The sequence below is a fragment of the Nansenia antarctica genome, assembly GCF_963989245.1.
Source record: "Nansenia antarctica genome assembly, chromosome: 6".
Taxonomy (NCBI): domain Eukaryota; kingdom Metazoa; phylum Chordata; class Actinopteri; order Argentiniformes; family Microstomatidae; genus Nansenia; species Nansenia antarctica.
In genome coordinates this window covers 24,980,649-24,994,359 of record NC_137676.1, presented here as the reverse complement: position 1 = coordinate 24,994,359, position 13,711 = coordinate 24,980,649, and the positions used below count along the sequence as shown (strand labels likewise).

The following is a 13,711-nucleotide window of genomic DNA, read 5'->3' as shown; positions in this document are numbered from 1 at the left end:
TATTTCAGCAGCACATGATGACTGGCTTTTACTATTGAACTGTCAATCATGTACATGTCGACATAAGAAGAAGTGAAGGCCACAGGCACCATTATGTACTTTATATATGCATGTACATGAGTGATAGCTTGTACAGGATGTATCTTATACAGCTATAGAGAACTGCATTGTCTATCATAGGGCGGGGTTGGGGTAAAGGGTGGGGAGACCATGGTGAGTTCAAAAGAGAGAGAGCGAGAGAAAGAGAGAGAAACCACTGTTTGCTCTTCGTTAAGGAGATAACTGAGGAATGCTAATCAATAGCGATGTGTGATAGTTTGGAGCCAATAAAGTAGCCTGTGTAAAATTCCTGGTTGGTGGATCCTGTCCTGGGTATAAAGATAATAGGATATCAGATCAAACTGGCACTAAAACCCAACTTCCCACAACTATGAGTCATGCAGTCACTGTAAAACATGCGTTGTGGTTTTGTAGTCGGTCAGTATGGCTTTGAGGTCATGGATACATATTCATCCATAGGAGCAAGACTGTACTGTATCATCTCTGTTTACATGAGATATGAAACTGATAAAACTTTATGAAAATATTATGATGATGTATCATTGATGATGAGTGAGACAATGCATAAGCGTGCATGCAGCACATATGTATTGCATTGACATCTGTGTTCAAATAAAACAATATTTGGTTGTATTCACAATAGATGTGACATTGCAACATCATGCATGGAGGACTAGTAAATGATTTGAGATTTCAAATCTGTAAGTGAATAAACTTGGATTGCCAACACATGGACAACACATGTATGTACAGTATGTATGGCTGTATGGCATTAACTGTTGCAAACGCAGCAAGTAGCTCGAACATCTTCTGCAGTTTGAAAGAGACTGGCAAAAAGACTGTTATGTAAGATCCCCAGCTCTCTCAAATTCACTCTGTGTTCTGTAAATGTGTAACATGATTCTATTCTTTTTTTTTCTCCTCCAGCATTCCTGTACCTCATTCTCCCCTGCTACGGGTGCTAGCCAATCATCTCGCCCCCGGTCCCCTCCCTTTTCCACGATAAAAAGAGGGTCAGGGAACAGGGCTTGGCCTATCTGCACGAGTCTCTCCCTCTCTCTCTGCAGCAGTGAGTCTCCCAGTCTCTACGGAACACCACCTCTTTGCTAGAACCCAAACATCCTCATCATCATCATCATCATCATAATGTCCGCCAGAGCTGTGAAGACCACAAGCTACTCTGTGGTGTCCTCCTCCTCGGGCGTGGGGATGGGCACCGCCCCCCATGGCTACGGCAGCCGCTCCCTCTCCGGTGGGTATGGGGGCGCTGGCCAGAGGGTGGGGGGCTCCGGGCAGAGCTACAGCGTCCGTAGCTCCTACGGGGGGGGCAGTGCCGGAGGCGTGGCGGCTGGGGGGTACAAGGTGGCCGGGGGGTACGTGGCCGGGGGGTCAGGACTCAGAGGGGGCGGGGTGGAGTTTGGGTATGTGACCATGGGTGGTGCCGGGGGTGGTATGGGCATGGGTGGCGGCATGGGCATGGGTGGTGGGATGGTCCATTGCGGGGCTGCCCCCATCACAGCAGTGACCGTCAACAAGAGCCTGCTGGCCCCCCTGAACCTGGAGATTGACCCCTCCATCCAGGTGGTCCGCACCCAGGAGAAGGAGCAGATCAAGACCCTCAACAACCGCTTCGCTTCCTTCATCGATAAGGTCAGTTCCTCATATGTTGGTACTATCTTCTTATCCCACTAAGAGTCCAACTATCCTATGTTCCTATGCCCATGTTATCTTCCTACTGTATGTTCTTAATATGTTCTTGCCTAGCCTTTGTGGGGGGAAAGTAGTGGTCTTATAGGCTTGTCACTTATGATCTAGCTTGTATCTGTGATTTTCAATGTTTGGCGAGATCATCCCATCTCTCCCTGATGAAAAAGCTCATGTGAATGGCTGGAAGGGTGAAGGTACAACGTGTTTTTTGCTCGGGCTGTACAGTAACTTCTGCATGCCAACTGATATTACCCCATGTATAAAGCCAGTATAGTCATAGCCATTATGGTCAATGCCAATATACAGCATGTATTATGTACAAATACAGATATAACCAAGTACACAGACATCTATCCCCAATGGCTCTTGCAAAGTGAAAAGTTGTAAACACCTTATGACTCAATTAGATGAGTGCTGCCATATGAGTGACAGCAGGAGGAGGGGTTGAGGTGACAGATACAAATGAGATGAACCAGGAGAATGCCTTAGGTAAGTATGAAGGTCGGGGCATACCATCTTTCAAGCCCGGGATATACGGTTCGTTAGTCACTATGTCGGCCATTATCTTTGTGAAAAGAAATACCTGTGGTATCACTTTCTTGTCAGTAGCTTATGTAGGTCGTATTGCTTGGATCAATTAATCATTGTCTTATCCATATTCAAACAATAAATGACAGCTTTACTATGGAAAACAGCAATCAGTTCAAACCTAAAGTTAGAGCTGTTTTTAATTTCCTGACTGCTTCGACAAAAGTTCAGCCACCTCTCATTGTCTCATATACCTTTGCAGGGGCCTCTCGTTTGTGAATGCATTCAAGGAGCAATGTACAGGTTAAACCATAAATCAATTGTTTAACCTCAGGTTTAACCTAAGACCATCCGACCCCTCCTCTACACTCCTCTCCTCCACAGCGACACACACCCTTCTGTTTTCGCGTCTTTGCTTGCTATGTTTGAGCAGAACCCCACCCATGGGCAGGTGTGAAAAGAGAAAAACTTCTGAATCATGATTCATTTGGAACTAGATTGAGAGACAGTTGCACGTTGTGTTGAAACATAGAAGTCTTTGAAGAACCTGACTAAAAATGAATGGTCCTGTTACCTCAGTCTGGTTTAATCAATCATGTCTCTGTTGACTCTCATTCATTTGCTTCTTTGTCCCTCTGCTTTAAACAGTAAACCCATTCACACTTCCAACATGTCCATCTATCTGCATCCATTCATCTGTTCATCCATTGGTAGATTTATTGATTGATTCATTGATTTCTGTCCACCTTATCCACACGCATTCACCCACACACATGAATTAATTAATTCATGCTTTATTTCCATCCATCTACCCAGCCATTCATGTATGTATCAATTTCTACATGTCAATCAATGAATTCACGACTTGACAAAGGCTACGGCCGAAACCGTTATAAAAATTTAAATCTACACTTTTGAATGAATGGTCTTTATTGTCATTGCTATAGTACAGGTACCAAACAACGACATTTGGGAGGGGTGGCTCCCCTGGTGCTAGGAAAGAAAAAAAAGAAAAAAAAACAGGAAGGGAAAGGAGCTGGTTTACATAAATAAAGGCTATGTACACTATCCACTATACTATACTGTACAGGTAAGACGACTAGGGTTGTCATATTGCACATAGTGTTATTGCACATTCATTTAAAGTGTCGCAGTTTGCAGGCTTGAAATGTACACATTTGTGCCTCAGCACTACACCTGATTTTTTCAATCCAGCAGCTGCCATCAATCCGTCCAGACTGTCCAGGGCCCAGAACCTAGGTCTTTGCTGTGTTCAGGGCCTGGATGGCCCTGGGGTAGAAGCTGTGCTTCAGTCTGTTTGTCCTTGCGGCCATGGTCCTGTACCGCCTTTTCGAGGGCAGCCGGGCAAAGATGTTTTGCATCTGGAACTACAGTGAACTACAGAGGCTTCTACTTCATTCAATACAATTCTGCTCTGTCGCCAGCACCTCGCCTAAGGTTTCTGCGGTGTGTGTTCTCTTCTTTTCCAATCAATGAATTCAATCATGTCCACCTCTCCCCTCTCCCCCCGTTCAGGTGCGCTTCCTGGAGCAGCAGAACAAGATGCTGGAGACCAAGTGGAGCCTCCTGCAGGACCAGACAACCACCCGCTCCAACATCGACGGCATGTTTGAGGCCTACATCTCCAACCTGCGCAGGCAGCTGGACGGCCTGGGCAACGAGAGGATGAAGCTGGAATCTGACCTGTACAACATGAAGAGACTTGTGGAGGACTTCAAGACCAAGTGAGTGCGGTCTGAGATTCAAAAGATAAAGGGGTAATCTACTCAAATATAAATGTCTGTGAAATGTCTTCTTTACGTTATAGAAGGACATGCCGTATTGACCCAATTGGCCAACTTCGACCAAGAGCTCTCGCTGAGCATGAATAAGCAATTTGCTTTAGCCATGCACGGTTGTCTCTTTGCTTTACCAGGTATGAAGATGAGATCAACAAGCGCAATGAGAGCGAAAACAACTTTGTATTAATCAAAAAGGTCAGTACAATTTGTCAACGGATGCAAGAACTCAAAATTGTGTAGTTAACACTAGAAGAGCCGTGAGGGGTCACGATGACCCCTGTGAGTAAAATAAAAATTATATCTTTGCACTCGATCAAATTTCAGGACCTTCCTTTCATGACTTTTCCTAGATATGTGCGTTCTACCACCCAGTATTCTTACATTTTCAAAATCACTTCAGGATAAGATAGTATAAAGCAGTGGCGGCTGGTGCTAAACATTTTGGGTGGGGCACAGGTTATGGGGGCATGCTCCACGGGGAAGAATATCAACTTTAAAATCTGGATTTACAGTCGATTTTAGCATGAGAATATACTGTATATAGTACTGTCCAGACAGTTGTCTTGTTTAGCCATTCAACTAGGCATTATTTATTCAAATGGAGAAAGACATGGAACACAATGCAATTGTGATAATAAATGTGTTCTTTGTTACTTCTTTAATTAAATTAAAGTGTACCTTTCTATTATCATACAATATTTCCTTGAACATGTAAACTCTATAATCATACAGTTGTCTTTCTATTAGTTGTCTCTGTCATACTGAACTGTTTGTTATCACCTCAGTTCTGTCTCTATTGCTCACCTCACCTCAGTTCTGTCTCTATTGCTCTCCTCTCCTGTTGTCGTTTCCGGGTCCAAAGTTGGCTGAGGCGCTGTCTTCGAAATGCCGCAATAATAATAATAATAAATTATATTTATATAGCGCTTTTCCGAGGCTCAAATACCCTGACAATATGGGGACAACGGGAAAGTGCTGCTGTGTCCCTTGTTGTATGAATAGATCAGAGTCTAAAAAACGATTAAACTGTCATTCTACCGCTGTAGTACACTGGTATTCTGGTGCGGAGAATTTCTGGTTTGGAGCCGGAAATTGCAAAACGTCACGTTTGACGTCAGACTTAACAACCGGATATTCAGGGATATTCACGGCATTTTTTAATTTTTACTACCCCTAGTGGTAGTGGCCCTAGGCTGCAGCCTAGGTAAGCCTATAATCTGCGCATGCTTGGGGCGCAATTTTTGCGCCCCGGCCGAGAAATAGGAGACAGCCAATTGGAGCGCTGCTACAGCTCATGTGTAAGCCAAAAGTATTTGCAGTGCCATAGACTTGCATTCGGCCGGCGCCCCGACTCCTCCCCTATGTATTTTAACAGTGAATTTTACACACACACAGATAACATGTTTATTGTATTGGAGGATTTTTAATGAATGCTGATAGGCGCCGACAGAATATCAGCCGCATTTTGTGAATAAACAATGTTTATTTAAAAAAAAAAACTTTTACAAGTCGCAACGAGGAAGTGAAGGTGGGGGCGGCGCCCCAGCGCCCTCTATTGGCCAGCCGCCACTGGTATAAAGCTGTTTTGCAGTTTTTCTGTGTAGGAGGCAGGCTAAAAAAAGAAGCACCCACTAGTGATCTCTGTGTGTAAATAGCAGATTTACATTCTAAAAAGGGGGTCTATTTGACCCCCAAGGCGGCTCTACTAGTAGGTAAAATAGGCACGGCTGTTGTAGTGTTAAAGAGTAAAGCTATGTCACAGAGCTAGTGGCAGAGCTGCTAAAACTACCTGTTATTGTATGCATCACAGTGCCCTTCCCTTGAACGTTTGCGTTGTGTTGTGTTGCTAGGATACAGATGCAGCGTACGTTAACAAGGTGGAGCTGGAGGCTAAGCTGGACTGTCTCTCTGATGAGATTGAGTTCCTCAGGCAGATCTACGATGCGGTAATGTATCACCTCGTCAACACAACAACGGGACTGACTCTCAGACTGATATAATGTTGGTAAATGGACTGCACTTATATAGCTATGCCTTTATCCAAAGCGTTTTACAACGGTCTCTCATTTACCCATTCACACACACATTCACACACCAATGGCGGCAAGCTACCATGCAAGGCGCCGGCCCGTTCACTGGGAGCAATTTGGGGTTCAGTGTCTTGCCCAAGGACACTTCGACATGTGGCCAGCCGGGGCTCGAACCGCCAATCTGCCAACCTTGCGATGATTAGACAGCGGCTCTACCTCCTGCGACACAGCCGCCCCTTGTTTACAGTGTTTTAATTAACAGTGGTAACAACTGACAATGTAAATACATGCCGTGACTATACATAAATGTGTCGATAAACAGTATAATGTAGTGCTGGGCTGGAAATAGAGGACAGTAATAGATGTTATATGTATCAAAGTTTCTACAATGCATCTCAAAGTGCCTCTAGTTTATTAGCCCAAAGTATTGATAGAATATTTTTTTTCCCATTTTGTCTTAATTTACTATGCATTACTTTTCTTTTCTTTGTATCTTCCTTCAGGAGCTGTGTGAGCTGCAGGGCCAGATCAAGGACACCTCTGTGGTGGTGGAGATGGACAACAGCCGCAGCCTGGACATGGACTCCATCGTGGATGAAGTGCGCGCCCAGTACGAGGACATTGCCAACCGCAGCAGGGCCGAGGCCGAGAGCTGGTACCAGGCCAAAGTAAGCCCTCTAGTAGTAGTAGTAATAATAATAATAATAATAATAATAATAATAATAATAATAATAATAATAATAATTCATTGTATTTATATAGCGCTTTTCCGAGGCTCAAAGACACTGACAATATGGGAAAAACAGAAAACACAGAAACAACAAGCAACAGATAACATGAGCACATAGAACGCAGAGTTAACGAACGGGGAACAAGTAACGCAGCAATGTCCAGGGGGGGAGGGGGGTGGCAGGGTTAGGGGAGATGGTTAGGGGTAGGGGAGGTTGTATGCATGGGAGAATAGGTAGGTAGTACCCATGGTGTCCCAATACCCATCATTCTTCCTAGGACCTGAAAGTTCAAAAGTCTCCTCGCCAATTCAGCTGAATAGGCTTATTTTTCCATGATTCCATAATGATGTTTATGGTCCCTCAGGAAGGAATTCTTTTCACATGACATCACAGTTACACATACAGAGCCTATAAAAGTATTACTCAACAGACCCAACAGTGCCTAACACACGAACAGCCTGGCTTCATTTTAAGTCTCAGTCTCGTCTCTTCATGTTAAGTCTTCATGTTTTGGTCGATGAAAGTTTCTGCACGTTCCTGACTCTGTAACAGTATGAAGAGATGCAAGTGTCGGCCGGCCAGTACGGGGACGACCTGAGAACCACCAAAGCGCAGATCGCAGAGATGAACCGCAAAGTCATGAGATATCAAACAGAGATCGACCTCATGAAGAGTCAGGTGGGTCCTAGGTGCGGCTTTGTTTTTTTTGGTTTGGTTTAGTAGCCAGACTCTCTTGTCCAGAGCGAGTTAGACACCAACGTCCTTCCAGTGCATGTAAAAGATGGACAAGAAAAGAAGAAACGAAAACATTGTGAGAAATGCTATATTTTTTCTCAATGATCATCTTCCTCCCCCCCAGGACAGTAAAACAAATACTACATACTGTATGTTGTACATGAAACAGATACTACATACTATATGTTGTACATGAAACAGATACTACATACTGTATGTTGTACATGAACCAGATACTACAGTACATACTGTATGTTGTACATGAAACAGATACTATATACTGTATGTTGTACATGAAACAGATAATACATACTGTATGTTGTACATGAAACAGATACTACATACTGTATGACGAATGATGATGATGTTTTGTCTTTTAAATTATCATGGCTAAAAATGCTAAAGAAGTGGATTCTTAACTGTGCTAATTAGCAAACAAAGAATAGCCCTGGCTAATGCTAAACATCTCGTCTCTCTCCTCACAGAGGGCCAACCTGGAGGCTCAGATCGCTGAGGCAGAGGAGCGTGGTGAGCTGGCAGTGAAGGACGCCAGGCTCCGCATCAAGGACCTGGAGGACGCTCTCCAGAAAGCCAAGCAGGACATGGCCCGCCAGGTGCGCGAGTACCAGGAGCTGATGAACGTCAAGCTGGCCCTGGACATCGAGATCGCCACCTACAGGAAGCTGCTGGAGGGAGAGGAGGAGAGGTGAGGGATGCTATGGGGTCTGTCTCTATATGATCAAATCAAAATGCCTTCCCTTCTCTCCAACCTTCAGTTGCTAATAGATCTGACTGGCCTGCGTTAGAGGGAGTGTAGCTTTTGTATAGTAAGTAAGTAAGTAAAACTTTATTTATATAGCACCCTTCTCAGCACGAATGCACCGGGTGCTTTACAAGCATGCAGCACTTCAGAGCATTATGAGGGGACTCAGACTGATATGACTGATATGACTGAGGGGACTCCGACTGATATGACTGATATGACTGAGGGGACTCAGACTGATATGACTGATATGTGTTCTCTGTATACCACAAAAGAAGAGGTTTGGTGAGGCTGCATTCTCATTTTATGCCCCCAGATTGTGGAATGCACTGCCAGTTTACATTAGGGATGCAACCTCAGCACATTATGTTCAAGTCAAGACTAAAAACCCATCTTTTTAATATTGCCTTTAAATGACTAAATAATTAAATTATGATTATATAATGATTGGAGCACTTTGAGCTGCAACGTTTGCAGGAAAAGCGCTATACAAATAAAGTTATTATTATTATTATTATTATTATTATTATTATTATTGATTTATGGTGGCTAGATCTGAGGATTGATGAGTTGCCTGCATTTTCTCACTGGTGCATCTCTTCACCTTGCCAGGATCGTGAGTGGAATCAAGACCATCAATGTCTCCAAGCAGACTTGTAAGTCACTGTCACTGTCACTGTCACCCTCCCAATTCAGTTACACACATGTCCTTCATCCATATCACAACCACACACAGTTTTATCAAATGCCAAGAAATGTCAATAATAGTTGGAATATACTGTATAGGATTATGCTTACCTCTGCTTATCAATGCAAAGTTGGATAAAATCAAGGGAGCTGGCAACTCAAACAAATCTGTTATGAGTAGCTAAGGTAGTTGGACCCAGGAGGTCCAGAACATAGGAGACGGGATGCAGATGGAGAATTGTAAATAAAAGGTGCTCTTTAATCCAGCAAACAAACAACAACGCAAACCGAACACTAAGCGATAAAACAAAATAGGAGACGGCTTAGTCTCCAAAACTCAATAAATAGCACTAGGCAAGGCAATGTAAAAAAGTCTCTCAGTACTTAACTTCCAAACAGGCAAGGACAGGTAAGACTATGAGGACACACACACACACACACACACACACACATACACACACACACGCACACACACACACACACACACACACACACACACACACACACACACACACACACACACACACACACACACACACACACACACACTACTCACACATACGATGAACTACTGACACAGAGGGAAGACACAGAGAAGCATAACTAGCCAATGAATGAACCATTCACATCTGGTAACAGTTCAAAATGTTCGAAATACATAATACATATACATATATAAATACATACATACACCAAAGAAGGCGCCTAAGGGTCGCTCAAACAATAGACCTGTGTCTCCTTTTATCTATCACCGAAAGACCTTTAAAAGTCAGTTCTGCACATATCATAAAACAATATTTTCAATATCTGTATATGTTATTGTATCACTAGTTATAGTTATAGAATTTAAAAAATCATATTATGCGATATTGTTCTGCCTACATATTTTTTCAAATATGTAAATGGTGAATGGACTGACTTAGATAGCGGATTATTTCCAAGCTACCGTACCATGCAAGTTGCCGGCCTGCTCATTAGGAGAAATGATGGGGTTCAGTGTCTTGCCCGTGGACACCTCAACATGTGGTCAGATGGGGTTCGAACCGCCGATCTGCCGACCATGCGATCATTAGAGGCCCACTCTACCTCCTGTGCCACAGCCAACTCCACATGTCATCCCAGGACTAACAACTCATCTCTCTTATCCTAACCCATGTCCACTCCTATAACCAACTGTTTAAATCTCAACTTCTAGCAAGGAACTACTCCTCTTACTCTCCCCACCTGGAGACCACTCGCAACACCAGCTACGTCAGTGGCTCCATGGGCGGTCGCGTCGCTAACATCGGTGGCCACGAGGGGGCGATGAAGAGCAGCACTTACATCGGTGGGTATGAGGCAACTTTGAAGAGCGGCATGGCCAGCGCCAACAGCAGCAACAACAGTAGCAGTACCACCACCGTCACCAAAACCCAAACTGTTGTCGTCAAGGCCGCGGCGATGGAGGAGACCGATGTGGCATCGTTAGCCTCCGATGTTGCCTCTGACGCCGCCAAGGAACAGGAACAGGATCAGGAGCAGGAACAAGGGCAGGAACAGGTTGAGGTTGAAGAGTGATACTTGACGTTTTGTCGATAATTCAGGCAACCCATGAGATCTATCTGTCTGACTAAGAGATAACAGGGCACACTCAGACTATTCTCGCTCTCCGCCAATGCCATTCTACTCTCTTTCACTTCAAAGTCAGGTACTTACTATTAGTACCTGCTCTGTAGAATGATAGCATTTCTATGACTACTTATCCATCTAGAAATGACAGATAGCGGAACTGTAGTTTTTCTTCATACATACTGTAGTTTCCTCCCCTGAAATGGCCTGGATAAGTGGTGAGATGTTTTGGGGTTGCCTCTAGGTTCTCTGAAACCTATTGTGCTTTTTGAGGTTGTTCACTGTCACATGTAGTCTCTCACTGTCCCTAGAGTAGTTTACTGCTGTTGTCAATGCACAGACCACATCTGGTCACCAGGTGTCATTGTGGTTTGTTAACTCTTTGCTTCTCCTGTTAGGCTCATGTAAAGCAGTGCTGTTATACATAAACTAAACCTACCAAAAAGCTGAAAGGTGAATGTACAACATGTGTCCATTTGTCAGTCCTCATGACCTCAACTGTGAATTAGATTTTTGTTCACGTGGGCTACTTTTGTTTTCTCTTTATTGTTCAACAATAAAACTTCTTTAACATTATTGGTGGTCATGTATGGATGTGCAAAGTCACCAAGCAGATTCCACAAAGACTAGACAGCTATGTTGCCCCTTTAATCCAGAGTAGATTAGAGGATTGCATCATTGTATCTCATAGCTTACACATCAAAGTAGGTTTTCGAAAGGACTTATAAGGAATGCAGCTGCAGAAACCGTTTTACGCAATCAGAGGGAGGATCTGAGGGAGGTTGATAGTTATTACATTGGCATCTATTTACTCTAGATATCATGCCATAATCATAGCTGTATAAAAAATATCAATACGCAAAATCGTATGTACACTGTTATGTGCTGGTGTCAGGTGAAGTGACTCATTGAGAGTATATGGTACATAATGATTTGGGGTATTTACAAGCTTGCTTGAGTTGATCAACTGACCATGACCCAAAGCACACTTACTAACTGCAGCAATCCAACACCAGCCTCTCCAAGACCACATTCCAAAGCACTAACACACACATAGAGTGGTGACCTGCAGGTCGGATTGGAAAGGAATAGGGGGAGTATGTTTAAAACATTTTTGTACTTTCTAAATGGTGAACCCAAGCTGAAAAAACCCACACTGAATTAAAGTAAAGAGTATAGTACTGGAGTATAGAGCTAAAAGAAGTTAAAAGAAGTTAAAAGAAGGCAAATAGCTTCCTCTTTCCAATATGTATGAAGAGCACTTTATGTATAAACTGCACACACACAAATTCACACACACCTAGAAACGCACGCTTGCACACACACACACACACACACACACACACACACACACACACACACACACACACACACTTGACATGGGGAAATTGTACACACAGAGCTAAAGAGACGAGGAGGCAGTGATTAAGCAATATCACACGAGAGGGAGTGTGTTATACTGAATATCAGCACGGCTGTGATTCGGTCGTAGGTACGAGGCCGCCAGCGCTATACAAATAAAAATAAAATATTCAGTATAACACACGACCTCGAGTGTGATATTGCTTTTATACAACAGTTCTACAGCGCAATTTATTAGTTAACAGTAATAAGTGACAACAGATTATGATTTGTTTGTTTATTTAATCATTTATTTTGGCTCCGTCAAGAAAAAATAGTTCCTCAACGGGACTGTTCAACTAGCGAAGTTTCCCACAGAAGTGGGGGAAAAAACGTCAGATCAGATATATAAACTGGTTATTTTGATAAACCGGATACATTTTGTGAATATATATGGTTACTTTCTCGCCTGAAAACATATTAAAACTTCATAAAATGATATATTAACACTTGTAGAGCCGAATTACAGCTTTTGGCCAATGGCGGCCAAAATTGAGGATTTAAAAACGGAGAGTTTTGCTTTGCGCGCTGATTGGCTAATGTCTTCTTAGTAACAATGTAGTCTAATTAACGGTAATTTAACACCTGTGCGGCGGAGTGCTACATATAGTTAAAAGTCCCAGTGCTGTTATACTATATATCGTAACTCATGGAATGCCTCTTGTCCAATCAAATTACTTGGTCGGAACTAACTGTTGTATAATCATCTTTAGGCGCTTCATATTTATTCCTCTCAGGAAGGTCTGTTGGGGCCCCGCCCACTCAGGAAGGTCTGTCGGGGCCCAGCCCACTCAGGAAGGTCTGTCGGGGCCCCGCCCACTCTAGAAGACGGCGGAGCCGTAATAGAAAATCACACTTCACACTTCAGGGGAACTTAGATGTCGGGGAAAAGGTTACTTAATGGGGAAGGGGTGATGTCACACTCATTGGGGAAAAAGTATATATCATTCACTTCAAAACGTCAAAAAAGGATAAGGGGGTCTCTCTACTGGAGGGACTGGCGGCAGGTAGCTGGACTCCGTACGTTCAGTAGCGGGGGTGGGGCTCCGTGGCCCTCGGGCTTCTCCGGGGACACTCCTGTGCCTCTCCGGCTGTTCTGTATCAGGCTCGTCACTCCAGCTCTCGTTCTGGGGTTCTCCCCTCAGGTCATCTGGGTCTGGGGTTCTCCCCTCAGGTCATCTGGGTCTGGGGTTCTCCCCTCAGGTCATCTGGGTCTGGTCACACAAAGACACATTATTATAACTTTCACATTCAATGTTGGTTACCGCAGAGTGGTCTTCACCCTTCTCGGCGTCGTGCCGTCGTACGGGCCAATGCTGCCATGATGATGAGACTCGGCAGGTCTCTTTATCCCCGTCTCCTCTCTGCTGGCACAGCAGTTCCACGTCCGCTTAACGAGCCCGCGCTCGCTGCTGTGGTGATGGGCGGACGCGGTTCAGTTGTGTAAGCGGGTAGTAGCAACTATCAATTATCCTGCCTAGGGGCTCGGGGCTCTGTTCATCGTACTTCGTACGGGGGGTTGGTTTAGGCTTAGGGGCGGTGGTGAGCGGGTTGCCACAACACGCACACGCACACGCACACGCACAGGCACAGGCACAGTTTAGACACGTTTTGAAGCTGGCCATACGTGGCCATGGGTAATACTTCCGGGCACTGCAG

General features: G+C 44.2%; 1 protein-coding gene across 1 annotated transcript; it reads left to right on the top strand.

The window, feature by feature from the left end:
• Positions 1–1,206: 1,206 nt before the first annotated feature.
• LOC308160084 (keratin, type II cytoskeletal 8-like) lies at positions 1,207–11,103 on the top strand (the record flags this gene model as incomplete). Its single annotated transcript, XM_080533950.1, has 9 exons — positions 1,207–1,710; positions 3,832–4,040; positions 4,232–4,292; positions 5,948–6,043; positions 6,631–6,795; positions 7,411–7,536; positions 8,079–8,299; positions 8,969–9,012; positions 10,239–11,103. 9 exons carry the CDS (start codon positions 1,207–1,209, stop codon positions 10,598–10,600), a joined length of 1,788 nt encoding a protein of 595 aa, XP_080390076.1. The 3' UTR covers positions 10,601–11,103.
• Positions 11,104–13,711: the final 2,608 nt, after the last annotated feature.